At 42.1% G+C, this 26,942-nt stretch overlaps 3 protein-coding genes across 8 annotated transcripts; 2 read left to right on the forward strand and 1 right to left on the reverse strand.

Annotated features, from left to right (window-relative positions):
* The first annotated feature begins 6,957 nt into the window (after positions 1-6,957).
* On the forward strand, positions 6,958-12,323 carry ipp (intracisternal A particle-promoted polypeptide). Of its 2 annotated transcripts, none has more exons than XM_005741898.1 (10): positions 6,958-7,029; positions 7,409-7,822; positions 8,549-8,760; positions 8,917-9,136; positions 9,264-9,419; positions 9,538-9,705; positions 9,786-9,923; positions 10,418-10,540; positions 10,739-10,959; positions 11,041-12,323. In XM_005741898.1, exons 2-10 carry the CDS (start codon positions 7,480-7,482, stop codon positions 11,263-11,265), a joined length of 1,806 nt encoding a protein of 601 aa, XP_005741955.1. In that variant the 5' UTR covers positions 6,958-7,029; positions 7,409-7,479; the 3' UTR covers positions 11,266-12,323. The 2 variants fall into 2 exon arrangements, with proteins under 2 accessions (XP_005741955.1, XP_005741956.1); XM_005741899.2 differs by lacking the exon at positions 6,958-7,029 and adding an exon at positions 7,086-7,202.
* Positions 12,324-13,043: 720 nt separating this feature from the next.
* Positions 13,044-14,389, reverse strand: LOC102199291 (transmembrane protein 69-like). 2 transcript variants are annotated; one of them, XM_005741901.1, is made up of 2 exons: positions 14,107-14,389; positions 13,044-13,923 (listed from the first exon to the last, which is right to left on the reverse strand). In XM_005741901.1, the coding sequence occupies exons 1-2, from the start codon at positions 14,113-14,115 to the stop codon at positions 13,225-13,227; spliced, it is 708 nt and encodes a 235-aa protein (XP_005741958.1). In that variant the 5' UTR covers positions 14,116-14,389; the 3' UTR covers positions 13,044-13,224. The 2 variants fall into 2 exon arrangements, with proteins under 2 accessions (XP_005741958.1, XP_005741957.1); XM_005741900.2 differs by having other exon boundaries at positions 14,039-14,389.
* A 295-nt stretch (positions 14,390-14,684) lies between these two features.
* On the forward strand, positions 14,685-26,263 carry gpbp1l1 (GC-rich promoter binding protein 1-like 1). 4 transcript variants are annotated; one of them, XM_005741902.1, is made up of 12 exons: positions 14,685-14,745; positions 16,898-18,215; positions 18,538-18,652; positions 20,802-20,931; positions 23,082-23,410; positions 23,620-23,695; positions 23,803-23,999; positions 24,174-24,317; positions 24,538-24,693; positions 25,189-25,313; positions 25,397-25,499; positions 25,591-26,263. In XM_005741902.1, the coding sequence occupies exons 3-12, from the start codon at positions 18,593-18,595 to the stop codon at positions 25,759-25,761; spliced, it is 1,491 nt and encodes a 496-aa protein (XP_005741959.1). In that variant the 5' UTR covers positions 14,685-14,745; positions 16,898-18,215; positions 18,538-18,592; the 3' UTR covers positions 25,762-26,263. The 4 variants fall into 4 exon arrangements, with proteins under 4 accessions (XP_005741959.1, XP_005741960.1, XP_005741962.1 ...); XM_005741903.1 differs by lacking the exon at positions 14,685-14,745 and adding an exon at positions 14,752-14,839; XM_005741905.1 differs by lacking the exon at positions 14,685-14,745 and adding an exon at positions 14,868-14,909.
* The last annotated feature ends 679 nt before the right edge of the window (positions 26,264-26,942 follow it).

A 26,942-nucleotide genomic window follows, 5' to 3' on the forward strand; every position in this document is an offset into this window, starting at 1 on the left:
TTTTTTTTTTTTTTTTTTTTTTTTTTTGGTACTTCATTTATTGCCATTTGTTTAACACACACCTTTTGGGTAGGGGTGCTGACCACCTGAGATTTACTCACTGACGTCAGGTGCTGCACTTTTTCTTTAAGCCAAGAATTCACATTGCTAGAGATGTTTTGAGTTAAACTGTTCAGTTCTTAAAATTGGATTATTACTACAAAGTGCTTTTGTGGGGGTGGGGTGGGGGAATGGTGTAAACATGTAGTTTCATCCAGGTGGTTTGGAGGGCCATGTAATTTTTTTTTGGGTAAAATGCCACATGAATTTGTGAAACATTGCGGTGCATCTTGGTTATTTCCACCCCCCTTTTTTTCTTTTTTTTAAATAAACTGACATTCATATACAGTGGATAATTATGTAGCATTAACATCCTGTAGAATACCATAGTAAGAGCATATACCCATTGACCAAAACACTAAATATTGAGCAGAACTACATCCCTGTTTAGTCCAGTAATTGCATTTGGGCAAGGGTAGGGCAGTTTATGTACACCTGCTGATCAAAACGTAATCTGAAGTACTGTATGTTATATTCTGTTACTCAAAGAAGTATAAGCTTTTTGTATTCTATATATATTTTTTCTATAAACATGCCACAAGATGAAAGTGCAATCCAACAGTATTTCTATTGTTGCAATGTATGATGACGGTGGTGGTGATGGTGGTGAAGGTATTGTTGTTGCAAGAGGTTGACATTTGCCACAAAAATGCACTCTTTAGTGGCCTCCAATGTTTGTGTGAACTGCCAGAGGTCCGGAAGTATCCTGCCTCCATTACTTGAACTGTGGCATTGCTTGAGCTATGAATGTTTTTTTTTCCATGACATGCAGCCTACATAGCTTAAGAGGAAAGGAATCCATGTTGAACTTGGCACATTTTTCGAGTTTGAGGACAATAGACGCTCTGTACAGAGACACAAAAGTGTATTTCTAAAGGTTGCTTTATGGAAGTAGGTTGTTTAAGCCTCTTAAAATAATCAAACTTCACTGGGGGACTGAGGAAATTCCTCAGGTGACGCTAAGCAATGTGAGATCCTGACCTTTTTCTTGCTGAAAGACAATAAACTGATGATGGTTTTGTCAACTAATTCAACTCTGTTGCTAACACTGTTCAAGAAACACTTTTTAAAAATTATTATTATTCACATTAATCATAAAAAGGTTAAAGGCAGCTTTGTTATTTTTCTAAGTGCTGTTAAAGTTCCAGTGACCAAAACTATGCTTAACACTAACTTACGTTGGGTTTACAGTCTTTACTGAAGCCATGGTAGTCCAATGAGCTTATCTTTGAGTTTGCCAAGGTGGGAGACAGCGAGGGCACTGGAGGACACGCTGCAGACAGATGGGAGAGAAAGGAAGCGATAAAGACAATAGCAGGATGTGCGCAGGCTCTTCCGTACTCAGCCTGACTGCCGTTGAGTCACTCCAAAAAGATTTTTAGGAACATGCTTTGCATGGCTCTCACATGCATTTTCAAATTTTTGATCCTTCTGTAAAGGGAAAAAAAGGAAATTAACATTTGTTACTTGAGAGCAGCTTGGGTTTTTTTCCTTCTAGGTTTATCACACAGTCGGCATCACCCCTGTCTTGACAATTACACTGAATTTGCTAATTTCACCAGTGCAAAATCCTCAGAAAAACATATGTATTGCCACTGGGGTGTATGATGATAACGTTGACCCTGGATGACACCACCACTGGCCACCTGTGTGACCACAGCAACAGGTGGCCTCTTTCAACCATCACAGAAGGTCTGTGTTAGGTAAGGATTAATGAGGTGCAGAGGGCAGGGATGTACTGGGGGAGAGTTCCAGGCCACGGATTACTACCTCTTACCCGTGTCAGCATGGAGAGTGGGTGGACACGCAGTATGCAAACCTGGCTAGGACTCACCAGACGCAGTGTAGCTAGATAGATGGCACCACAGCCCTCGAATGGTAAGAGTCACATCATGTCTCATTCACTCCAATTGATTTTTTTTTCACCAATTGCATATCATGGAGCCTTGCTACCATTCCTGAAATTTAGCAACATACCTGTGGCATAGAGATATAGCAGCACAGAAGTTTGAATTGCATTTTCAAAATTTAAGTTGTTTAAAAAACAAGAACATATTTGTGGATTATTCACCAACAAATTGGTAGATTTTGGATAGGTTAACTGATGTTAGATTAAATCACAAAAACTCATATTAGCAACCAAGAACAATTGTTGAGTAATTGCAAATGACTTTATCTTAATGTTATTTCATCCAGCATTATGAAATCAAGCTCCAAAACTTGACTTTTGCAGGGTCGGTCAAGTGAAATATTACCTAAATATAACAATTCTATTTATTTTTGTTTATATAGTGCCAAATCATAACGGCAGTCACCTCAAGGCGCTTTCAACAAATGTATTCACGGTGGGAATTACCTAATGTTATAAAATAACAATTGCATAACATAAATGAGAAACTATTCTAAATGCCTAAATAAATGCATTTGATTGTATTATCTATGTTATATTAATCCTGTATTGTGGAATCAGTATATATTGATTGCACAAATTCAAGTGACACTTGACACACTTTAACATCAGCAGCTAATTATCTCCAATAACTTGAGCTGGGTAATAAAAACTACACCTCATCTGATGATGCATTTACCTAAATAAAGATTTAGCCTGAAGACTGGGCTTTTACATCTTTCCCCGCTTCTTACTTTTGTCATAACCCGAACATTAGGCTTTGCAGTGCTCTGGTCTTTGTTTGTAGCGCTGCCTCTCTATATTCACATATATTCCAAGTGGCCGCTAAGCACTTCCGTAGTCTTACTATTCGAGGGCTCTGGATAGGACAGAGTGTACCAATGAGTCACCCTCAGGCGGCTGCTTGAGTGTCCCAAAGACAGGGAGAGGGTGGGAAGAAAAATATGTGGGGCAGGAAGGAGAGGGGAGAAAGTGCAGGGCCTATTTCTCTCACTGCTGGTTATTAAAATGAAGGCTTGAAAGGTCAAGCTGGGCCTTTTCTACATTTTCTTTGCACATAAAATACACTGCCACATGGCTATGACCCCCAAACTATAAGCTTTTATAGCAGTTTGGCTATCACTGCTAACATCTACTTTCGCCTGGCTTCCAGCTATAAGAGTTGAACGTATGTAAAAACCCAGCCCCCCCTACATATTTTTACTCAGAGGCCCTCTCCCTCCACTTTTTTTTCTTGTCAGCACACCTCAGTGCTACAACTCGCTTACTAGTTCTCAATTTAAATAAGTCCCGACTGGAGTAGAGGGGGGGTAGCAGAACGAATTACCTTTGGAGTCACGCCTAAAACACACACACCATCAACTGTCTTGCAGGCTTTCAGAAAAAAAAGGTTTTCGCTTTCAGTTTGCAGCAGCCAATCGCGTCGCTCCTCTCCTCTGTCTCCGTCCGATTCCACGGTTTCACGCTACGCGATCAGCCAATGGCAGTCCGAGACCAGCCGCAGGTTAGCCAATCAGCAGTCAGTTGCTATGTTGGAAGCAGAATCGATAAGAGGGATTTTTTCCCCGTCCTGTTTTTTTTTACAAGCTCACAATATAGCTGGCTTATAGGCTGAAGGCAGGAGATCCTGTTGCCTGCCAACAAGCATGTAGGCAACAGACTGAACCATTAAACACCATGCAGACACATTTCCTTTGATACCGCCACAAATAACAGCTTAGATGTCACTATGCTGTGTATGTGTCTGTACACACACATATATCTCAGGAAGAAAGTTAACAGGTTGGATTCCCGACCCCCACTGAGCTGTTGAAGTCATGGAAAAGAAAATTGTTTGAGCCTGGGCGAATTATGGTCAATGATGCACATCAAAGTTTCTGAGTGAAAATGATGTTGTGAGTTTGTCCCTTTTTTTGTTTTCCCCCTCTTTCAGTACTTTTTCCTCCAGTGACTCGGTCCGTCTAAGGAGAAAAACGCCCCATATTGTTACAAATCCAAATGTATGCAATGCTATACTTGGTGCTGTACATATTCATCACAATATTAAGGTCAGTAATTTCTGGATTAGATTGTTAAGCCATATGTTCTCCCAGTGACCCAGAACGGTCGAGATTTCTTGCTGTGGGCTACTGGTATGTGTCCTCAAGCAAAATGTAAACAAAAATCACACTAACCTAATCAGTTTGGAAAAAGATGCAGTTATTGTATAAGTTAACCTGTATTTGAAGTTGACTTTTAGAAACTGAAATCAAACTTTAATGATTGGATGTGCTCAGTTGGAAATAGCATTAGTCCTGGATACAAGTTGATCTAAAATAACGAGTTATTATTGGCATATATTTTGCTATAACTGAGTGACCTCTGGTAGCTTTGATTTGAACAAAGAGACTCGGATCGCACTGAAACAGGAGCGGACACTGATCCAGCTCAGACACAGGGATGAGACACAATCAGACACAATGCTGTTTGTTGACAAACCATCAAGATCCAGAACCACAGCCAAATCAGATTTTAAGATACCGCCTTAGACCAGGGATGGGCGATCCCTCCAGTTTTAAAACAGGTAGAGCAGGACGCCCTCAGCGACAGTTGGGGTGATTTTCCTTCCTCCTACTTCATGCAATATTATGTTGTGCTATTTCTTAAGGGAAGGTGGGGGTGGGGGTGGGGGAATCACCTATTAAATGAAGCATCCCATCGTTTCTAAAGCTGGACAATCTCATTGTGGTACTTCAGCTCTCAAATAGATTAAAAAAACAAAAAAACAAGAAGCAGCAGCAAGGCACGTGGCCAGAAAACTAAAGTGGCACAAGACTGACAGACACTGCTTGGTCTGAAAACATAAGGCTGATGATTATGATGGTGGTGGTAAAGGAACGAAGGAGTTACACACAAAGACTGCAGCAAGAAGGAAAGTTCACTATTAAGTATCTGCTACAAGTTAGAAGAATATCACACAGATTCTCCCATCATCATAGGGAAATCCCTTGTTTTGTGTTATCGGGTAAGCTTTTAATCTGAAGCCCTTTACTCCTATATGCAGCTTTAATCTGTCAGTTTCATTTCATAATGTTTTTCTTTCTTGGTAAAAGAAAAAAAAAGGATAGAGCCCCTGATGAGGAGAAAAAAGTCAGACACACTGCACTTAAAGTGGAATGGCAATTATGGTGAGCACTTTCCATAGGATGACCTTCACACTATTTACTTTGTCTCCCACGACATGGGGAAATTCTTGGTACAGTCACCGCAGCGGAGAGACAGGATGACCAGAGAAAACAATGATGACAACCAAAAAACTCTGGAGGGGGAAAAAAAAGGGACTTAAAAAGAAGAGCATTTTCACACACTGTAGGAGTTTTCAACCAGAGGAAGTATGTCATCATATTCAAGTTCATTTTAGTACCTCACCTTAAACCTTAAAACCTGTTTTACAAGAGACACCTCCCCAGGCAGCAGGATGGAGAACAAAAGGCACACTTTCATGCGACAAATACACCTCTGTCACACACACACGCACACACACACAATTCATTTTCATGATTATTATTTTATATAAGAGTCTAAACTTCACCCTGGATTTTCTATGAATGTCTGATGGGCATGTTGAGTGTGCAGGGAGCATGTATGTAACATGTACCATCTGTGTTGGAGGCTGCTGTCACACGTCAATGAAACGCTAATGAGGCTCTTGAATTGCAAAGTAGCACAGATCACCTCACGACTGCTAAAAATGAAATAATGTGACTAACACACCAAGTGGAAAATGACAGAAGGAGAAAGAGCTCACTGAAGGATGACAAAGAGCCCGATCTGATAAATAGAACACTATATGATCAGTATTTGACTGGGATAAATATGTTACACAGTAAAAGAAAAATAACAATAATAATAATCGGGCAAGGAAAATGACCTTTAATGACAATTCAGTATTTCAACACCAGAGAGCTTTTAAACTTTTAAAGAGCCACTTTAAGTTAGGATATACAAATCCCTCACAGGTCATAGCACGATAAAGAGACTCGAGGAGAGAATTAAAGTTACATGGAGCTGTTTGCTTTCTAAGCTTCTTCAGTTTCAGGTTTTAGCTTTGTCTTATTGGTTTACTCAGAGCCAGTTTAAGTTGTGTCTAATAAGCTAGTTGTTGAGCTAAGGTAATGGTTACTGTGGAGGCCCTATAGGGAACCCTGACCTACTGGAAATTTAACAGCGCAGGGCAACGGGAGGGAGTTCCAGCAAGCCGAGGGTGGATCTCAAAAGCTGGCTAGGCTGGCACTTTAGACTTTTTAATTGGCTGCAGCCACGACATACTCTCTTGTGCATCACAGGGTGTTGAAAGAGCTGGAAATACTAGTTGAGTGATGGGTGTTAGGAGACTTGTATTTCAGGTGTGTAAGCCCAGTGATCGTTACAGTTTTTTTTCGCTTTTTTAACTGTAGTTCAGATGCACTTTTTTTCAGCAGACACGGTTAAAGGGCCCAGAGTCCCAGAGTGTATGTACTAACAGTTTTCCAACATAATACTTAAACTAATCTGATCCCAAGATAAAGTAAACTGGGCAGCCCAGTGAGTCTGACAGTGGGCTCAACAGAAAGAGCTTAAAGCCTAAAAAAAATAACACTGTACCGGGGGACAAATATGTAGGAATATTGTGATAATTTACGTTAGGTTGCTATGGCCTATTGTCAAGGACATGCCGCTCCTTCAAAGCCAACACTGCCACCTGGCGGTGAGTGCTAATACAAACCTGACCTGAATTTGGGGCAAACTGGTAATAACGTTTAAATTAATTATTATAATTAGACTAAAATAACAGAGAAAAATATTTGTGTAATTTAAATTGACTCAAAGATAAAAACTTGTCGGTATCAGTGGTGCAAATTAAAATAAATTAATTTTTTCCCCTCTCGTGGATCAATTAGTTACGTCTGGAGATTCAGACCAATGCAGTCGGTCCAGGAAAAACGTATTGACAGCCTGCAGGCTGACGGAAGTTGCCTGCATCCTCATCAGCAAACTTAAGGGTGAGTTGCCAGTAAATGCAAAATAAACGCTGCATTTTTTTTATTTATTTTTTGTACTTCCGTCAGTAATTCTCCGTCTGGAAAGGGACTGGTCGAGTATTGGTACTGTCGTGCAGACTATGATCACTGACAAGCACCCTAGCGAGCTGCCAGACGGCTAACATGCCCGGCAGGTGTGTGTGTTACAGATCATATAACAGCAGTGGGATAAGTGGCGACTATTTTTTTTAATGCTTCGTTATGTTTTCCTGTGGAACAACAAAGAAGGGGAGGTTTACTCTTATTTGTCTTTCATCGGTAGCCGATAAATCAGAAGTTGCTGGTTACACAACAATGCACTGAGCCTCTGTGTTTTGGTTTTGTGTGCTGTGCTTTTCAGGCCCGAGCCTCACAGGAGAGGAGGATTGAGGATACTGGCCTCCATGGTAAAGCAGAGGTACCTTCGCTGCCATGTCCTCCATCTCTGTGTCGACGTCCAGTGGATGCTGCCGTAATCCTGGTGCAGCTGCCATGGCAACCCAGGGTTTAGAGCAAGCTGTGCTGGCTTCAGATCGCTACGCCAGACTCATCCTGGCCCAGATGAACAAGATGCGCCTCCGCTCCGACTTCTGTGACGTGGGGCTTAAAGTCGGCGGCCGTGTCTTCAAGGTGCACCGGCTAGTGCTTGCTGCCAGCAGCCCCTACTTCTCTGCCTTGTTCGCTGGTGGGATGAGGGAGGCAGACAAAGAGGAAGTGCAGATCCTTGGAGTGGACACTGATGTCTTTGAAATCTTGCTGGAGTTCATATACACAGGTCTGCATCAGCCCTGATATCCCCGTCTTGAACTTCTTGAATATTTGTGTTGTTTTGTAGCATTCCCAATCTCTCAGATATACTTTCCCTTCAAGACAGCAGTGTTACCTGTTAAATGCAAATTAACTAATTAAGGCTGTTAGCAGATATTTGGGAGTGTGTTTGGAGACTAGGAAAATCTCATTCGTGTGTATCTTCTCTCTGGTCCTGACTAACACACCTGCCTCCTTTCCAACATCAATCTCTCTTCAGCAGCTGATTCAGAATCCAGCAGCTAGGCTTCACACTGCATCATAACAATCCTGATTTCTGTCCATTGACAGACTTTACCGATCACATGTAAAGCACACATATGGGTATGACCCTGAGTTACAAAGCAGAAATGTTGATCCTTTGCAAGAAAGTTTGCAGCGTTAGATCTACAGATAGCTGTACAAAGTCATGGCTTAAATGTAAAGGTGATTGTATTTCTGCTAACAGGTCCTTTTGGGTTTTTTTTATCTTTTTAATGTCAGTTTTTGCTCTTTTATTATATTACATTTTAAATTTCATTTAAATTTGGCTTCCAGTTTGGTTTTCTATGTCTTTTTTTTTTACCTTCCTTCTGCTTTTACCCATCTGTCAGGGCTCTTTAATAACTAATTTTTTACAGTGATATGTAAATGTAGGCACTTATTTGCTCAGTCTCTTTTTTCCTAGTTGGAAATGTGCTCTCTTTCTGTTTAGGAGTGATCAGCGTCACTGTGGAGAATGTTCAGGAACTGATGGTGGCAGCCGACATGCTGCAGCTGAATGAGGTGGTGTCCATCTGTGGGGAGTTTCTTAAGGGTCACATGGACCCATCCAACTGTGTGGGCATCTTTCAGTTCCTGGAGCAGATCGCCTGCATGGACATGCTGGAGTTTACTGAGAACTACATCCATGTTCACTTCCTAGAGGTACACACAAAAGACCAAGTCTGTGTTTTATTTTCTGTTAAAATGAAACAGTATCATCAATTTCCATCAGCAACAACATTTATGTTGCTTAAACTCTTTCTGTAGTTTCCACATCGAACGTTCACAAATCGACCCTCTCGACCGCTTCCCCTCTAGGTGTGTGTCACTGATGAGTTCAGGGGCCTGTCAAAAGAGCAGCTGGTGAGACTTTTAAAAAGTGAGGAGCTGAGGATCGAGGATGAGTACCAGGTTTTTACGGCAGCCATGGAGTGGGTTCTCCAAGACGTGGCAAAGAGGAAAAAACATGTGGTAGAGGTGTTGGAACCAGTCCGCTTCCCTCTGCTTTCCCCACAGAGGCTGTTCAAGTACATAGAAGGTAGGAAACTTGTGACATTCTTCCTCCTGTTGCATTTAATACTTTCAATGTCGTGTGTTTAATACATTGTTTGAAAATTTGAAGTAACTCCTGAGATTCAAAGCCTCATTTTTTCTTACATTTTTAGGTATTACCGACTTCAGCCTGCGGGTGGCACTGCAGACTCTGCTGAGAGAATACACTGAAGTCACAAAGTCCCCCAAAGAAAATAAGATGTACAGTCAGCTACAGCCAGCCAAGATGAGACCCAGAAGAAAAGCCAGGAAATACCTCTATGCCATAGGTTTAGTATCTTTGCTGTGTTACGTCTAAGTGGGGTGGAGTAAAGGGTCCCAAGATTTAAATTAGTCTTGCAATGCAGCAGATCTGATGGTGGAGCTTTTCTTCTCGTCTCATGTCAGGAGGCTACACTCGGCTGCAGGGCGGCCGTTGGAGTGACAGCCGGGCGCTAAGCTGCGTGGAACGCTTTGACACCTTCAACCAGTACTGGACCACCGTGTCGTCACTGCATCAGGCCCGCAGCGGGCTAGGAGTCGCAGTCCTGGAAGGCATGATCTATGTGGTGGGAGGTGAGGGAGAGAGAGCTGGGAGTTTGCTCTGCTTTAAATAGAGAATTAACTTTAATGAGTAGAAATCTTTTCCTTACTAGGGGAAAAAGACTCGATGATTTTTGACTGCACAGAGAGATACGACCCAGTTACGAAACAGTGGGCCGCCGTGGCGTCTCTGACTTTCCCTCGATGCGGAGTCGGTGTCTGCCCCTGCCACGGAGCTCTGTATGCACTCGGTAAGGGTCACACTAGAACTAGAACACACCACCTAGTGGATTAAAGAAATTCTAAGAACTTAGAAGACAATAGAAAACACTGAAAGTGAAAATTTAAATGCACGAGTTCTTGCTGCAGAAGTTGAGGTTGTGCAATACCACATTGTGAAAGGACAATAAAATAGCTTAGTAAGTGTAATTAAATCATAACGGGCATCATGGGAGTATTTAGGAGAAAATGTGCCTGATTTAATTTCACTCACAAACATAATAGAGAGATGTGGCAGTCTGCAAATGCAGAGTGAGAAAGGGCTTTCTTACAATCCGGGATGCTGCGTAAAATATAAATATAAACAGCATGCAGTGATTTGTAAATCTCAGTAGAATGCAAAAAATGTATTGTATTTAAAGAATGCTTCAAAAATATTTGCCCAAATAAGTGGTGAGATGACCGACAAGTGGTGACACTTTCTTCTGCACAAACTTTAAGTCGTGTTTTTCCTGTTCTTCTGCAGGTGGTTGGATTGGCTCTGAAATCGGAAAAACCATGGAGCGATATGACCCGGAGGAGAACAAGTGGGAGGTCATTGGCAGCATGGCTGTTCCCCGCTATTACTTTGGCTGTTGTGAGTTCCAAGGTGTGTCCGCCCCTTTAATACATTTAAACAAAATAAACACATCTGTATAATCAGGCGTAAAAGCTTTAATCAGATTTGTCGTGCAGAAGAAAGATTGTAACGAGAAGTACTTGCACTGTTTTCGCATTTCTCTTTGCACGTCACCACCTGAACCCTCAGTTCTGGAGGTCAGCTCTAAACGCAATGGTTTTTACCCAGGCTTCATTTACGTGATCGGAGGGATCAGCGACGAAGGGATGGAGCTGCGCTCAGCAGAGGTGTATGATCCCATCTCGCGTCGATGGAGCGCCCTGCCCGTCATGGCCACTCGACGGGCCTACGTGGGCGTCGCATGTCTCAATAACTGCATATATGCTGTGGGCGGCTGGAACGAGGCTCTGGGTGCTTTGGAGACAGTAGAGAAGTACTGCCCAGAGGAGGTAAAGAGCCAAAATAATCTGTTTACAAATTTTAACAGACGCTCCAACGTTCTCCTCACGTCTGCAAACGTCTGTCCGCAGGAGAAATGGGTGGAGGTCGCTGCGATGTCTACGGCACGCGCAGGTGTATCGGTGTCGGCAGTAAACGGGCTGCTGTATGCGGTTGGAGGAAGAGCAACCACCAGAGACTTCTCCGCACCCGTAACGGTGGATTCCGTGGAGATCTACGACCCTCACCTGGACACCTGGACCGAGGTCGGCAACATGATCACCAGCCGCTGCGACGGCGGGCTGGCTGTGCTCTGACAGACGGGAATGTCCTGCACCTGAATCATTCACCAAACACAGCATAAACTGGAGAAAAGCTGCACCTTAAGAGACATACAGAAAAGTGTGTTTTGGTTTAAACAGCCTTTCATATGTTGTCATAGTATTTATACATGGATGTCTCCTTTTTGTTTTTTTTAAATTAATCAATGAATATGAACATGAAAGCACATTTAGTACTGAAATCTGCCAAAATGTTCTTTTTACTGTTACATGACTCTCCTGTGTCCTTATTTTCAATTCAGTCACAACGTTAGAACAATGTATTTGAAGGCACAGCTATCTTGGTGATGATGATTATTTTTTATAGAAGTTCTATTTTTGATGAACCACAGAGGGTTTTTTGAAAGTCCCGTGGGGCACTAAGAAAACTGCTGGCGGGTGATGAAGCACTGTTTAGTTTATTTTAAAGAATTTTTGGAGGGTGGTGCATTACCACTCCGAGCCCTTGAGCCTAGTTGACAGTAGAACCACATAAAACCTATGGCTGCATTAAGTTTAAAAATTTCTGTGGACTCGAACAGCATGCCAGAGCGCTCCTTTTCATTCCACTGGATTATTTATGTACATATGTTTCTACTAGTGCCTCTCCATCGCTGTTTACACTTCATTCCGAGCAAGTAAAGACTGCTTTATCATTTCAGATTTGTACTATCTGATGTTGAGGTGTGCAGCCTATCGCTTAGAAATATGTTCAGCATCTTTATGGTACAGCATCACATTTCCTCTTGTTTTCAAGCTGAAAACAAGAGCGGTGCCACAGCACAGCTTCTTTCTATCATGCACAGTTAAACCTTTGCAAAAACACAATACTACACCACACTGATAATGCTGCTTTTCAGACTTAATAAACATCGCAAAACAGTTATGTGTATGCTTTATTTCATTTTAACCTTATTCCCTTCTTTTTCAGTGTAGTTAAAATGTAATAATCCCCTCTGATAGTTCTGTGCAAACACCAGCATGCAGGTGGACATTACGCCCCGATATCCTAGGTGATGGTACGTAGGTGTGTTGGGTTCATTTGTGAACGATCATGTTAGTATTATTAGATTCGTTGCACGGATGTAAAGCTGTTTGAAGCAGGAAAGTTGTCTTCTGTATTGTGCAAACAAGCGAACTACAGCAGTCACACTTGCTGTAATTACACTGGACGTCTCACTGGGATTGTGGCTCATCTATTTGGAGCCAATGTTTACAAAACACTGAGACTGTAAATATGGGATCACTTACTTCCAACTCTGCTATAAAAACTCCAGTGTGTCTGTTTAATGGACAGCCATTTCTACCTAAATGTGAACTTCAGTTTCCTGTTTTCAGCTGACAGGAGTGCCACTCGGTGTGGTCTTCTTCTCTTGTAACGCATCTGCTTCAATGTTTGACATGCTGTGCGTTTAGAGACACAAATCTCGATACCTTGGCGGTTACTCATATCAGTCCGTCTGGCACTAACAACCATGCTACGTTCACCTTTCTTCCCCATTCTGATTCTCAGTTTGAACTTCACGGGCCTAAATTAATTCCTGCCATGCGATTGGCTAATTACCGGTATATATCTACATTAAAGAACAGGTTGTACCTAATAAAGTAGCTGGTGACCTTAAAGTTTTTAAATGCAAGAAGAATGAACACCTTTATGTGACTGACTGGTGAGAAGCAGCTAAAATTAACAACAATCCGATAAATAATTAATGTTTAACACAGCCGAGGCAGCAGGTTAGAACTCCTATAAACAAAAGCACATGAATTTCTCCAGATATTTTGCAACCCAGGAAACAACTGCTATTTATTTTCAAATTATTATGTATTATTTACATAAGAGCAAAATTGGCTCATTCAACTGTAGCACCACAACGACTGTCTGCAGATGTTCACCTGATGTTTTCCATTCTTATGTTCATGCAGTTAAAGAGACAAACTATCCTCTTAAAATCACTTCTAAGTCTCTATGAACTTCTTCTCTGGACAGAGCTTTTTAAGCACCAACGTGGCCACCAGAGAAAAGGTGGCAACCAGAGTGAGAACAGTTCGCATGGCTTTGAACCAGGCAGGGTAGCCAGGCAGAAGAGTCAGGTCGTAATGCAGTGACAGGCCCAGTCCCATTACAACAACTAGAGCTCCTTCAGCTATGTTGTCCCTGCAGAGCAACGCCAGCCAGGCCAGAAGCGACGGCACCACACTGTTACCCAAATTCATCCAGTCTGGCTGTGCGGGACTACCAGCTGGGATGGCAAACCCCCAACGGGCACCTCCCAGGAACGACACTATAGAAGCTCCGTACACCACTTGAGCATATGCCACTTCAGGGTGGAAAGATTGTGTGGCAGCCATGAGAAAAGGGGCAGAAATAAAGGGGATGAGACCAGAAAATCCCAGGTACAGAGCTGGTTTGGGAGCCTTGGCAAGGGCTCTTAAACTGAAACCCTCTTTGCTGTCACTTCTCTCTGATTTGCCTCTGGAATCCTCGTGGCAGAGATGTGATGTGTGCCAGCTCACAGGTTTGATGTTCAACAGTCTGCTGGTGGTAGATGGTCTGAATGACATAAAGACAGAGGAGGCTCGAGTGTGAAGCAGCACAGTTTTTGTGCTGTAGTTTGGTAATCTGTTTATTTGCTGAAGACATCTCCATACTGGAACCTGAAACCATGCACAATCACAGAACATCATGAATATTCTGTTGGCACCTAGAGAATTATTGCATTCGTTAGTAGGCATGATATATTTATCAAATGAAAACTTTTACTATTCTTACCCCAGACAAAATACGTCTTCCAGAGACGAAGCTAATCATATTCAGCGTGGAAAAAGAATCACACTTACACAGCACATGCAATCTGAAGTTTCAGTGACGAGATACACCCTGAGCTAACGTTGGTGCAGCTAGCATTAACCTCAACCTGATGTAATACAAGGCTGTGCTAATGTAACAACCTATAAACCACAGGATTTATAGTTACCTAAACGTTATCATATAAATGTTAGTCAGAGAACGGTTTTCAGTGGCCACCGAAAACACAAAAACATATAACAAATTGTGAGAAAGTTCATATTTCATATGCTAAAGTAGAGGTCGTTTGCTTGCCGTCAGGATATCGGCGCTCGATTAAATGTCTGTCTCTTAATATTTTTAGCGGAACCAGACTGACTCTGATATCGACTGGATTGGCTGTCCTTGGCGGGGAGGTATTATGTTGCGTTCAAGATTGCAAAATCCCACATTGTTTACTATTATCGCCGTTTTCTTTGAATATTTAGAAAAATAACAAAGAAACATAATGTTGCATCTTTAGACATTTGTATATTTTATTTATCGGAGTTTATAACAATTACATCGAAGCCGCACTGTTTAGCCTGCTGAGATGAAAAACTCGTTAGACTCCCAGTGAGTTGCATAATCACGACAGATCGTGAATGGAGCACAGTTGAGGCTGTTCGAATCCCCCTGTGCCAGCGCCAGTGGTAAGATCACCGAAAACCCAAACAAACATCGATAGTCCTGCGATTAAAGCAGTTTATATTTGCAAAAAAGTGCAGTGTCACTGGTCTCTGCAGAGTGAGTGTATATTTGAATCAACATATATCTACGACTATCCTGTTTATTGGAAGGTATCGTAGGAAAGACTGTAAGTTAGCTCGCTAGCACTTAGCAAGCTAATGAATGTGTGCTGCCGCTGCTAAGGTAGCCATTTTGAAACTGTGTTGTTCCAACGAAGCAAGGTCTGTTTACCTCTATTGTATGTCCGTGACAACTGCTTAAATAGTCAGTTCTAGTTACCGCAGGCGTATTAAATCCGTGTTTACTGGACTAAGCCCTCTAGCCTTGCTAATTCCTTTCAAATACCAACCAATTTTCTCGGGCTTCCCAACAGGCTAGATAGCGCTAGCTATTAGCTAACAATTCCTATGCTAACGTTAACCTGAGTTATCTCGGCAGAGTCAGCTAGCAGTGGAGTTAGGACAGATCTGACAGCGCTGTTGTGTGTGGTACTTGTTGGCCGCTTAGCGTCTTTAATTATTTCGATGAACTTTTAACTTCATAACATTCAGCTAGTCATTTAGTTGAAGTGTGTGTATGCTGTGTTAAGGTGGGTCTGCTGTTTGTGTGTTTGTGTACATGTGAGTTGAGCGCATTTAGGCGTTATGCAGGGTGTTTTCCAAAGGTAGAAGTGTTTTTGCCGCCGCCATTCATTGGAGTGTTGTTTCAGAGTGAAGGAAGTGTGTGCGCTGCACATTGTACCTCGTGCCTGTGGTAAATTCATTGATGTTGAACTGTTACGTAATAGTTCAGTGGGTGCACGCTATCAAGCCCGAATCAGTGAAACAAGGGTGCATATATATTGTGGGGTTTTTGTTTGTTGTTTGGGTTTTGAGCCATGCCTTCGTGCAAGTACGAACATGGTGTTTGGGATTGTCACCTCAGTTTCGTGCCGTATTTACAGACACTATTGGGCCCATTAATATTCGCAGCAGTCTGCGCACAGGAAGATAGCGTGCATGTTATTTTTATACTGGTATAAATATTTCACTTAAAAAAAGCCGACACTGTTTTTTAAAACAGCCAGCTTTCAGCCTGAAAGGGATCTGAGATCACAGAGTCCTGATTGATTTTTTTTTCTCCTCTCTTGCATCTCTCAAGACGTCTTTGAGTGTCAGAAGCGTCCTTTTTTCTGGAGCTGATTTCTCTTGAATTGGAAGTTATTTGGGAGTTTATCAGTGAGGGCGGAATGTTTTTCATAGTGTGATAATGGCTGACACAAACTGAAGCTGTTTGCAGTAATGCAGCTCTAGACATACAATATCGTTTACGTTTAGCTACTCTGTCTGGGAAGTTTATTAATGCAGCAGCCTTAGAAGAAAAACAATCTTATAGTTATTTTGGGCGTAGTACTTTGCAGCATTATTGACCTATTGCTCTGTGTTTTCTAATGATTTGATCACCCCAGTTTTACAGTTAAAATTTTAGCATCTGAAATAATTAACTTCTACAGTGCACCGTTTAAAAAAACAGTTTGAACACAAGCTGAACAAAAGTTCATAAAGTTATATGTACTGCTGGGTTCTTATATCAATCTGTATTGTTAGGTAATTTGGACCTATTATGTTTGTTTCCACATCCATACTTTTTATTCCTGGACTCTTCCAAAGATGCTTTGCATGATTCACAATCAAAATAAAACTTGTATGACTTACACTGAGCCTCGGTGAAACCCTCGGGTCATCCTTTGTGTGAAACTGCTCTCCCTTTTAATATCACCTTCCTTTAAACCGGCGTATCTCTGATTTTCTTCACCTTGCAAACAAATGGTTTGAACAGCAGATGGATGAGGCTTTTGTCCTGACAGCCAGAAGAACTGTGTGGCTGTGTGCCTGAGATGGCCTTGTTATGGGATAAAACCCGTCTATGAAAGCAAGATCAGCCTGATCTCATTATTTGAAATGTTTGCCAAGTTTAATATGAACATCTGTTATTATAGCAATGAAAAGCATGCTAGGTCCACTTTGTGAAAGGTGTAGTTAATTTGGCAAGTAACTCTTAAGTATTTTGTGTGTTTTTGTCCCCCAGAGCTTTAAGGCAAACCTCTTTTTTTCTTTCTTTTAAAATTTATTGCAGGTCCTGTGCAAATACCCGTGAACCATAGAGCAAGAAAATCTGAAATCTGCACTGAAACTTCCTGTGTGAGGGGGGAAAAGCACTTTCAAAAAGGAAAGGAAAGACCTACTTGACAACTTTTTGGATGCTTGCAGCTTTTCAACTTTCACTTTTTTCTCCTGAGGAAAAAGAGTAGTTGATCACTTGAGGATTTCTTTTTGGACATGTTTGGCTGTTGCTAAAGCCATCTCAACTTTTGAATTTTGATTTTGCATATCTATGAAACTAGAGGTCCACACTGTTCCTGCTACAGTCAAAACCTGAAATAATTTGATGGGAGTAAAATATATAATGCTAGAAACAGCATTATGATGTACCATTCAACATCTTCACCGTTTCACTAACGAGAACTTATTATGTCGGCAATGTAACGTAGGGCTTCACTGGCTTCATTGTCATGTGACTTTGAACCTTTGAGAGTTATTTTCTCCAAACGAAGACAGTCTTTTCACCACTTTAATGAGGTGAGCAGTGGTTTGCAGTGACCTCCATTGCCAATAAAAGACTGTCTCTCAATTAATTTTTCTTTTCTGAATGTGTTTGAGTAGGTCTTAAAATGATTCGGTAAAAGGTGAGTCAACACAAAAAACATACTGGCACACAGTGTGGCAGGACAACACCTGTCTCTCTCCACGCACCTGGTGTCAAAGTGGAACTGCTTCAAAAACCGTTGTCCATGCTTCAGTGCAGACGACTTTCACAGACTGTTTCTTTATATTAATAATAACCTGGCTCTTCCTCCCATTTGGGACAAATCACTAGTCAATCAATTTGTTTTGCCAATCAGCATCAAGTCTAATCAGGTTTTAAGTCTTACCATGAGATTATGAGCAAATGGTTCAAATAAATTGAGGAATTAAATCTATCTGGAGAAAAAAGAAGAAAATAAGTTGCCTGGACTTGAATCAGTTGAATTCATTGCACAAGACCGGCATTAGAACTGACTGGATTCTGGTTCAAGACAGAAAATCTGTTCTGCATAGACTCCTATCTTTGGACTTCAAAAACTGCTTCCTGTTTGGCCAGTTCTCTGGATTGCCATTCCAGATCGTTCCTGCAGTTTTTTGACATATCTCCAAGTGCTTCACCCTGGACGAAGGGATCTGCCTCTGGGGAAAGGGGCTGCGCTGTCCTGGCGGAGGTGGAGAGGAGGTTGTTGGTGTGCTGCCTCCCATCTGTCAGTGCACACACTCTGATCAGTGCCAACAGGCCTGAGGAGGAACCGAGCCCAGCCGGACCGAGAGAGGAGGCAGAGGACTTCAGAGCCACAGACTCTGGGGTAATGTCAAAGTTTCACCCAGCCGATGAGGACAAACATGCATGAGCGTGATGTTAACTAGTGTAGTGTGTTTGTTTTATTTGAATTAATTATTTATTTGAATTAAAACATGCCAAGCACTTATATATTTAATATAATATCTATATTATTCTGCACAAGATGTTTACATCCATGTTTTCAGCTGAGAATAAGACTCCTTGGCTTGAAAACACATGAAAGGGATGACATGCAATCAAAGAGAAATGGGATTTAATTCAAAACAAAAAAGCCGGGTTCCGGGCCTTCAAGTGCAAAACGAAATAAAAAAAAAATCTTTTGGTAGATCCTGGCCATGAGGTTTGATGCCTCGATCCACTGACCGGAAACACTGGACCTAAATGGCGCAGCATGACTTTGTCCCTGCCTGGCTTAACTTCTCCACACCCCAGCCTGCCAAGGTAGGTGTACGTATCGGTGTGTGTTTGTACTTTATGCGCTCACAACAGAAAAGAAAGAGAGACGGAGATTCCAAGTGTATCTCTCACTGATGCTCAAACACCTTTAACAGTGTTTGTGCACCTGAGTATGAGAGTGCATGTGTGTGCACTCAGCAATGAAATGTGCTTAGGGACAGAAAGTGTAGTCAGAACATGGTTCAGTAGAGGGCCATCAAAACCTCTTCAACTTCAAGTAACCACTAAAGGTACCACATTAGGTTTTAAAGAGGACCTATTATCCTAACATTTCCCTCTATATATGTATAGAAATTTTCTTCAGCATGTTGTCTTTAATCCAACTTTAATCTGTCTTTAATCCAACTCTTTTTTTTTTTTTCCTGATTGGCTGCCTCTTGCACACCTGAGTTCAGAACAATAGGTTTTTGGGGCTTCAGTGATCATAGCCAGAGCTGTGGCCCTAAGATGACTGTATTAAACGGGGACTCTGCTCTGTTGAAGATTCAGGCAGTTTTATTCAAAGTCCTCTCGAAGTCTGCCCGAAAGGTGCACGTGCAGTTGGTGCATTGTAACGTAGTGTAGCAGTGGATGTCTGTGCCGAGCCTCACACTCACTGTCTGATGATAAAAATAAGTTCACTCAAAGCCAGTAGGACTGTTGCATACCTGTGGATGTGGAAATGATAAAACCATTATGACCACGAGGGGTGACTGCTGTCATTGACATCAATCCAGAGTCAGTCAGTAAAGAGTTAATAGAAAACTCCGAAACCTATGTTCTTGATTCACAGGTGTTGCTCCTACATTCACTGATCTCATTTTATTTTAAACTTTTGCCATGTTTGATGTTTAATGTCCTGGTGAGGAGTCAGATTCCTGGAGGGACTGGTTCTAGGTCTTCAGAATAGCAACACATGCTGCTTGAGTGAAATTTGTGATGACCAAATGTGTTTTGGTACCACTCTATTCTTCAGCCTGTCATTTTTTATTTTATTTTTTTTTTGTAGGCTGATTAAATTTTTACCCCTGAATTTTGCTGACTGGCATATAAGGCCACTTTAAATCCCTTTTCAGGTCAACATTGATGCCTAGTCAGCTGTCTAACAGTTATGTTAGATGCGTAAATAGAAGTAGCCCGTGTCATATCTCACATTACGTAATATGTGATGTGGTCTCTCGGTGTCTTCACAGCACAAGTAAGAGCCTCTTCTACGCAATTAATATTTTCCTGTATCAGGGCAGTAACGGTGATAACAGTATCAGCGTCATGGACATGCAAAACCATTGAATTAAAGAGGTGGTCTGAGATATGAATACTGACTGTTGAACCAAGTGATGTTATCCATTCGGCAGTAGGTGGTGGCCAACAAGAAAACAATGCTGACTGAATAACATTTATAAGCTGGTTAATTCTCAGGTCTAAAACCAAGCAGCATCTTCAGCATGTAGTTTACATGTTTGAGCGGTTTATTGGAGCTTAGTGTAATCAGTTGCCAAGCTCATTGGTCTCTGTGAAATCGAGATACTAGACGGTTATTATCCACCTTGCACACAACTTCACCTCGGTGTCATTTATGTCAAGGGATTAGCCAGCATACGCCAGACAGGCTGAAGCTACATTTTCTTAGCTTCTTTTTGTGTGTGTCTGAGTTGAGAAGTCCTCCATGAAGCTTGAAGAACACAATCTGATTTGATCTTTGAACCTCAGCCGATGACTAGGATATGATTCATATCAAGAGGAGCGCTTTTAGTCAGTATTATTAAACCTTCAGGATTTACCACCAAGAGCTGGGTGTGCAGTGTTTGCTTGGATTTTTTTTAGGTTTTCTCATTTGCACATTTCTTATGACAAAGCTTTATACGATTCTATGTAGTTTCATTTTTGTCTTCCTTTTTTTTTTCTCCACTTTCGCTCCTCAAGAATAGATTGACTCATAGTTAGAGGGAGAAGGAGAGAGAGAAAAAAGTACAGATGGGAATTAAGCTAATCTAAGTCTCTTCGCCAGGACAAAAATAAAGTAGGAAAATGTAGTGAAAAATTCTCTAATTTCAGTTACAGTTATGCAGTGGCCTGTTACGTTATTGTCCACTTTCTCTGGGCATTGTTACGTATTAGCTTTGATTAACACTGTTCTCTTTCTCTCCTCCTCCAGTCCCCTGCTGCCAACCTTGAGAAACAAGGTGATCTCCCACCCCACAAAGATGCCAGAACTGCCGTGAGCCGCCGCCGCCACAACTCTTCTGATGGTTTTTTCAACAATGGCTCCCTGCGTCCTCCGACAGGTAACAGTTCAACCTGTTGTTATTATCTGGGGGCTTTACTGCATGAGGGGAAGTGTGAATGGAGCCTACTATTCATTTTTGTATTTAAACTTCTCAGTAAGAATAAAAAGGTTGCAGAGAGGTGGTTTAAAGCCTTTCATATCATGCAGCACATTTTAACCTGAGTACTCTCTGCTGTGTTCCTCCTCTGCTTTCCCTCTGACTTTATGCAAATGTACTGGGACGTATGCTTCTCCCATTTCTGCACACATCAGATTCCAGGCTGATCTGGTCCTCTGCAGTTTGTTATACAATACAAACGCTTAAAAAATGAACAGTATAACAACAGGATATTGTACTGTACAGATATGATGTATTTTCTTTCAGGAATGGCTTTGAAGAGAGAAAAATGCATGACATAGTCATACCTTTTTCAGATATCACACTGTTCCAATTAAATGCATTGCCACACTGTATAAACAGCTCACTTACAATCTTGTGTAGCTGTAGCTAAAACACAACCTCTGGGTCTTTACACACTGTGTTACTGTTGTAGTTTTTTGTTAATAAGTTACAGTACATGTTAATCTCAGGGGTGTCAAACATTAAGCCTGGGGGTCAGTACTGGCTCATTAAAAGGTATAGTCTTGCCCAGTGGCCAAGTGTTTGCAGTAAAGCCATGACTCAAATTCTACAAAAAATGCTTTTTTTTTTTTATTCCTGAGTGAAAATGGGTGGAAATTTAAATTATTTTTAGATCTGGACAATTATGTATGATTTATTTTTAGTTACAAATATTCTAGATTTGAAAGTTTTGTGCCTTTCTGTTGTGATCTGTAAATATTAATTTACAACATAACAATAGTAGACTGAAGGAATTCTATGAATGTGGAAAACTTGGCTAGGCTGTTTATCATTGGGGGTTTTTAACTGGTCAGTCATTAAATGAAAACAATGATCTAATGAGCAGTAATGACTTCTGTTGTCTGACAGTTTTAGGTGAATTGGGTCTTGGTTGAATCCCTCTGATTTAGACATCTAGTCAGGTGAAAGCTGAATGAAGCCATGTTGGACATTCCCTTAAGAAAAAAAAAATCGGCTAGCTGTGAACGAAGAGTGAGTAGGACAGTATAAGACAACCAATAAGGAAATGGGGGAAATATCAGTCAAGTGCACTTTGTACCTGTCAGCACAGCCTGCAGAAGAAGTCTAATCAGACTTCTTAAGCTGACACACCCACGTAGGAGGAGTGGAGGTGTCTGTCAAGGCTTTAAAATCATCCTTAGTTTAAAGTCAGCTGCCACCTACATTGTTTTTTTTTGGGGGGGGGGGTTGTATTCAAAACTGCTAAGGTGCGATTATAAAGATAGTGACATTGACTACTTGTTTTCTGTTCTCAGTGATCGACAGTTAGGGTTTTATGGAGACTCAAAGAAAGATGAATTAGATTCTTTTGTTCCAGTTTTTAAGATATAGAGTTGGAGTCTTGCATTTTGTGTAGCTGAAGATCTAAGCAGGAAATAAACTTCTGATGTAAGAGCATCCAGTTTGGGTCTCCATCTTGGATAATGATATGATGTGCTTCGATTATAGTGTTGAAGGCAGTGGTGTCATAACAGTGCTGTAAATGGGTGGTGCTGGTGCCGTATCGTCCTTCGCACGCACGCACACACGTCTCTGCTTTCTCTGTAGAATATGGCTGTTATTTGGTGTCCTCCACCCTGCAAATCTGTTTTTGTACAGTCCCCTCTTACTGCTGTCATCCAGTCGTTTGTGTGAACTAAGAATAAATGTGGTGTGATGCCAGTTTTATAATGATGGTTCACCTTCTCTGTGAATCTCAGTGATGGTGTGGAGTCTCACATTCCTATTCAGCTGTTTCATCTCAGTTTTCTGTGATGTTGTTTTCCTGGGTGAATCATTTCTTCACCCAGGAAAAAGTTTCTGCGTTTCTTCTTTGCCGTCCCTCCATTCTCTGCTTATACCAAATACATGCACACAGTGTGAGTCATCAGAGGTTATTACTGTCACAGAGAAATAGTGTTAAAGATTCAAGGCATTCAGATGTTATTTGTGAAGGTTGTGAGGAAACCCTTGCTGTCAAAGTCACATTTCATTGGTATTGCTTGTCAGACAGTCATTATTTCCACTGTATGTGTCTCTCTCTGGAGGTGATGGATGGCAGCAGCCCTCTCTGCTTCTGAGACATGACTCAGTGGACTCAGGGGTGGCTAAAGGAGGGCACGGTGGGCTGGCAGGGGCCTCATGTTGGAAGGAAACGCCCAGCTGGCATGGAGCTCCGCGGGGTTCCCAGGACAGCCACCACCACCAGGGACGCCACCCCAAACGGGGAGGAGGCGATAGGGACAGGCAGGGGGGGCACCGGCAGCGCAATGGTAACTTCCATCCCCGCAAGGGCACCTCGTACCCGGACAAATTCCCCAACGAGGAACGCAAGGACAGCAAGGACGACAAGCTGAAGTTTGTGGAGGAGGACTTTGTGAGTAGTTGACCTCCGTTTTTCCTGTTACATTACAGTGGGATAACTACTGGAACCATTTTCTCCTTTTCAATATTTGCCTTGTAATAGAAGCAGAAGAGGATTTATGAGTGTTATGCCTCAGATTATTGCCTTTAAACATAACTTGTAATTACAAAATTTGAAAGATTACATATTTAATGTAGGCACCTGTTTATTTGTATTTTTAGCCTTCGCTCAACCCTGAAACAACTGGAAAGCCTGGGGCTCAGACACGAGCAGTTGCTCCCCACGCTGGAGTATGGGGTAAGCTTTTCGCCCTGATTCAATTTCTGTGCTCAAAAAGACAAAAGATTTTTTCCCTTGCACCATCATCTCTAAGATTTAATTTGATTGTCTTGATTATGTTCCAGAAAATCCACCGAGTGGCAAACAGATGGTGTCCAAAATGCTGGTTATCAAAAAAATTTCCAAGGAGGATCCCAGCACAGCCTTCTCTGCAGGGTTTGCCACTGCTGGTGCCCTGCCAACCAACGGCAGCAAAGCTCCCATCACAGGCTCCAGCGTCTACAAGAACCTGGTCCCAAAGCCGGCTGTGGCCCCTACCAAAGTATGACTGTCGAGATGTTTTGAGTTAATCAACGGCTTGCTTGATTCAATTTCCGAGAGAAGAATTGCTTATCAAGCAAATGTACATAATAGAGATAACACCGGTGCACTGGCCAGCGTGCATGGTAGCCTGCAGTAAAAGAGTTTTTAAACACTCTCATGTCCTCTTTTCCAGAGCACCCAGTGGAAATCCAGTGGTAGAGAGATCACAAAGTCTGGTCTTCACATGCCAGGCCGAGATTCAGTCTTCACCAGCCCCGTCTCTGCAGCCAAACCCAGCACCCCAGTCAGTGCACCACAGCACAATACTACAAAAGAGGTGAGAAGAAGGATGAAGCAACCCCAATGAAAAGCAAGCAATTTTGTGAAGGTCTTGCTTTGCTGTTACTACAGATGTGTCATTGTTGCCATGCTTTGAAATCAGTTGAACAGATAGTTTAGATCTCTTGCACTGATGTCTCAGGTAACAAAAAGAATAATAGTAACTTTTATTTCTCCTTTTCTGTCACTTCATGACTATTTGCGGCTCACACCTGCAGCACCCTTCAAGCACGACTCCTCCCATAGATATTGCTCCGTCACGGCTCAAGTTGATGCGTCGCGGTCCAGACCGTAAGAGCGAGTTCCTGAGAGCTCTGAAGGACGAAGGCACTGGAGAGCTGACAACAAGCAGCAGCCCAGGAACATCAGGAGAGGTAGGCAGCAGTTTGGATATTTAGTTTTCCCCCCCCAAAGTATTAAAAGGGACCCATTAAGCTAAACACAGGGCCAGAGCAAAATTCATCACACTGCTTCTTCTTTTTACGTCTCTTCTGTGCTTGTGTCAAGCTGCATGAAATTCCGTATATGGTCATGGTTCCTTATACGAGGAAGTGTGCCTCACAGCTCGTGGGTTGTTTATAGAAGCCAGGCAATGGGCAGCCAATCACATGAAGGGATTATTAGGGAAGGGGACCTGCACAGGTCCTAACTGTAGATCATTTAAAACCTCAATCAAAATGTAGAGCTAGAGACTAGCATAATAGATACACTTTAAGAGAATGTGCTGCTGAATGTGGAACACGATCATGGCCTCTGCATTCTCTGCACGTAGAAGTCATGTGTGAAATGTAATGTTATGGTCCTGGATAAGAGCTTTTTGTCAACACATAAAGGACAGCTGGGGCTAAACTTGAAAATAATTCTTGCAGGGTGAAAGCAGCACCCCAGAGCCCAAAGCCTACAGCGAGGAAGGCTGTCATGAGAATGGTCTGTCTTACTCTCTGAGTGACTCAGACACCGAACACCTGTCCAGCTCCCTGGAGGCAGAGCACAGGTAGGACACTGCTAACAGCCTTATATATACACACAGGCCAAAACACACAGACAGCTAAGCAGAAAATTACTATGCTTATCTAGGTTGCTGAAGGCCATGGGTTGGCAGGAGTACCCAGAAAATGATGACAACTTCCTGCCTCTGACAGAGGACGAGCTGAGAGAGTTCCAGACTAAAACTGAACAGGTGAGCTCTCAAAGGAAACGCTGACTCTGCTTACGTCTAGCTCAACTCAGTCTGTCTCACACATTAAACGACATGATTGTGTTTTGACCAGCTGAAGAGGAACGGCATTCAAAGGAATGGGGTTCTCCCGAGGACACGGGGTGTGACCCTCCACTTCACCCCCTGGAGGAGTGTGGCGGAGGCACACGTCGAGGAGGGCTCCGAGTCCGAAACCAGTAGCAGCAGCCAGACCTCTGATGACGACGACTGCATCAAATCCTAATGTGGCTTTATGGAACAAAAAGAAGAAGAAGAAAAAATACCAACAACACAACAACAGCCAACACCACATCCCAGCAAGCAATTCCCCTTTTCCTCTGTCATCTTTGTTTTTTAGAGCACCATTCTGAAGATCTTTCTTTTTTGATTTTGTTTTTTTGTTTTGTTGTTCTTGCACAAGGGAAAAACCAATCATATCCCAGTGAAGGGGGAGATTCCTGCTCTGCCAGACGTCGTTTTCCCTGCGTTTCCTCCTTCACTGCAGTCCCTGCCCTCTTTTGACCGATTTTCCACACACACACACCCACAAACCCTCCGTCTCCTCCCCTTCCTTTTTCTTCCTCGCTTTGTGGAACTGAAGTGTTCATCAAGAAAAGAAGGGCAATGAATGCACACTTGATTCTGCTTTAAACAGACTAACTCATTTCATTGATGATGCTGATGACACATTATTAATGATATTAATAAAAATTGGTTCCTGACAAGCTGATATGTTTCAATATGAATCTGGCTACTGTGGTGTTTTTAAGTCCACACATCATGTGACTATTTGTAGATGGAGTCCAAATGATGCCAGTATTTCCTGTAGGACGATTGTTGTTTCTTGAAGGACAGAGTAGCAGAAAAACAGCTGTAGATCAGTAAATGCAACACTGAAACATTTTTGTTATAGAAAAGTTCCAGTTTCCCACATATGTAATGCTTTGAGAGGCTGTGCTTTAATTTTGGGATGAAATGTGTAAGCAGACTTGTTTTTGTGACCCACATTGTGAGCAGCAGGTCTGTGGCTACATCTGAAACAAAAACATTAATAACCTTGCAGCAGATGTAAATTCAGTGTGAGAGGGAGCGAGATTCCTGCACGTCCTGTGGGCTGGGCTTATGTTCATGTCGGGAGATTCACAGACTTGTGGCTGAGATCCGGTGAGTCGTGGAAAAAAAAAGTTGTTCTCACAGGAAGTAAGAAGTGGTGGGATAATGCAGTATTTAAATTTAAAGTATTGTTTTTTCAGCCCACATAGATGGGATTAGAATAGAGAGCGGGGGAAGCTGCAGGAGGAGGGATGTTTATTTTTCTAGATTTCTCTCTTCTGCAGCTTTAATCATCATGATTTCCAAAACGTTGCTGATAATATGCTGAGATTTTGTTGGCCTTCAGAACTAATGTCTTTGACATGACGTGTC

This window comes from Pundamilia nyererei, unplaced genomic scaffold, assembly GCF_000239375.1.
Source record: "Pundamilia nyererei isolate P.nyererei 1_Seehausen unplaced genomic scaffold, PunNye1.0 scaffold00115, whole genome shotgun sequence".
NCBI lineage: Eukaryota > Metazoa > Chordata > Actinopteri > Cichliformes > Cichlidae > Pundamilia > Pundamilia nyererei.

Excerpts from the sequence above, each read along its gene's own strand:
- gpbp1l1 (XM_005741902.1), top strand. The coding sequence starts at position 18,593 with ATGGCGCAGCATGACTTTGTCCCTGCCTGGCTTAACTTCTCCACACCC. Across the intron at positions 20,932-23,081 it reads CTCCCTGCGTCCTCCGACAG|GTGATGGATGGCAGCAGCCC; the intron begins GTAACAGTTCAA and ends CTCTCTCTGGAG. Across the intron at positions 23,411-23,619 it reads AGTTTGTGGAGGAGGACTTT|CCTTCGCTCAACCCTGAAAC; the intron begins GTGAGTAGTTGA and ends TTGTATTTTTAG.
- LOC102199291 (XM_005741900.2), bottom strand. The coding sequence starts at position 14,077 with ATGATTAGCTTCGTCTCTGGAAGACGTATTTTGTCTGGG. Across the intron at positions 13,924-14,038 it reads GAAGACGTATTTTGTCTGGG|GTTCCAGTATGGAGATGTCT; the intron begins GTAAGAATAGTA and ends GCATGGTTTCAG.
- ipp (XM_005741898.1), top strand. The coding sequence starts at position 7,480 with ATGTCCTCCATCTCTGTGTCGACGTCCAGTGGATGCTGCCGTAATCCT. Across the intron at positions 9,137-9,263 it reads GCTGTTCAAGTACATAGAAG|GTATTACCGACTTCAGCCTG; the intron begins GTAGGAAACTTG and ends TTACATTTTTAG. Across the intron at positions 10,541-10,738 it reads TGGCTGTTGTGAGTTCCAAG|GCTTCATTTACGTGATCGGA; the intron begins GTGTGTCCGCCC and ends GTTTTTACCCAG.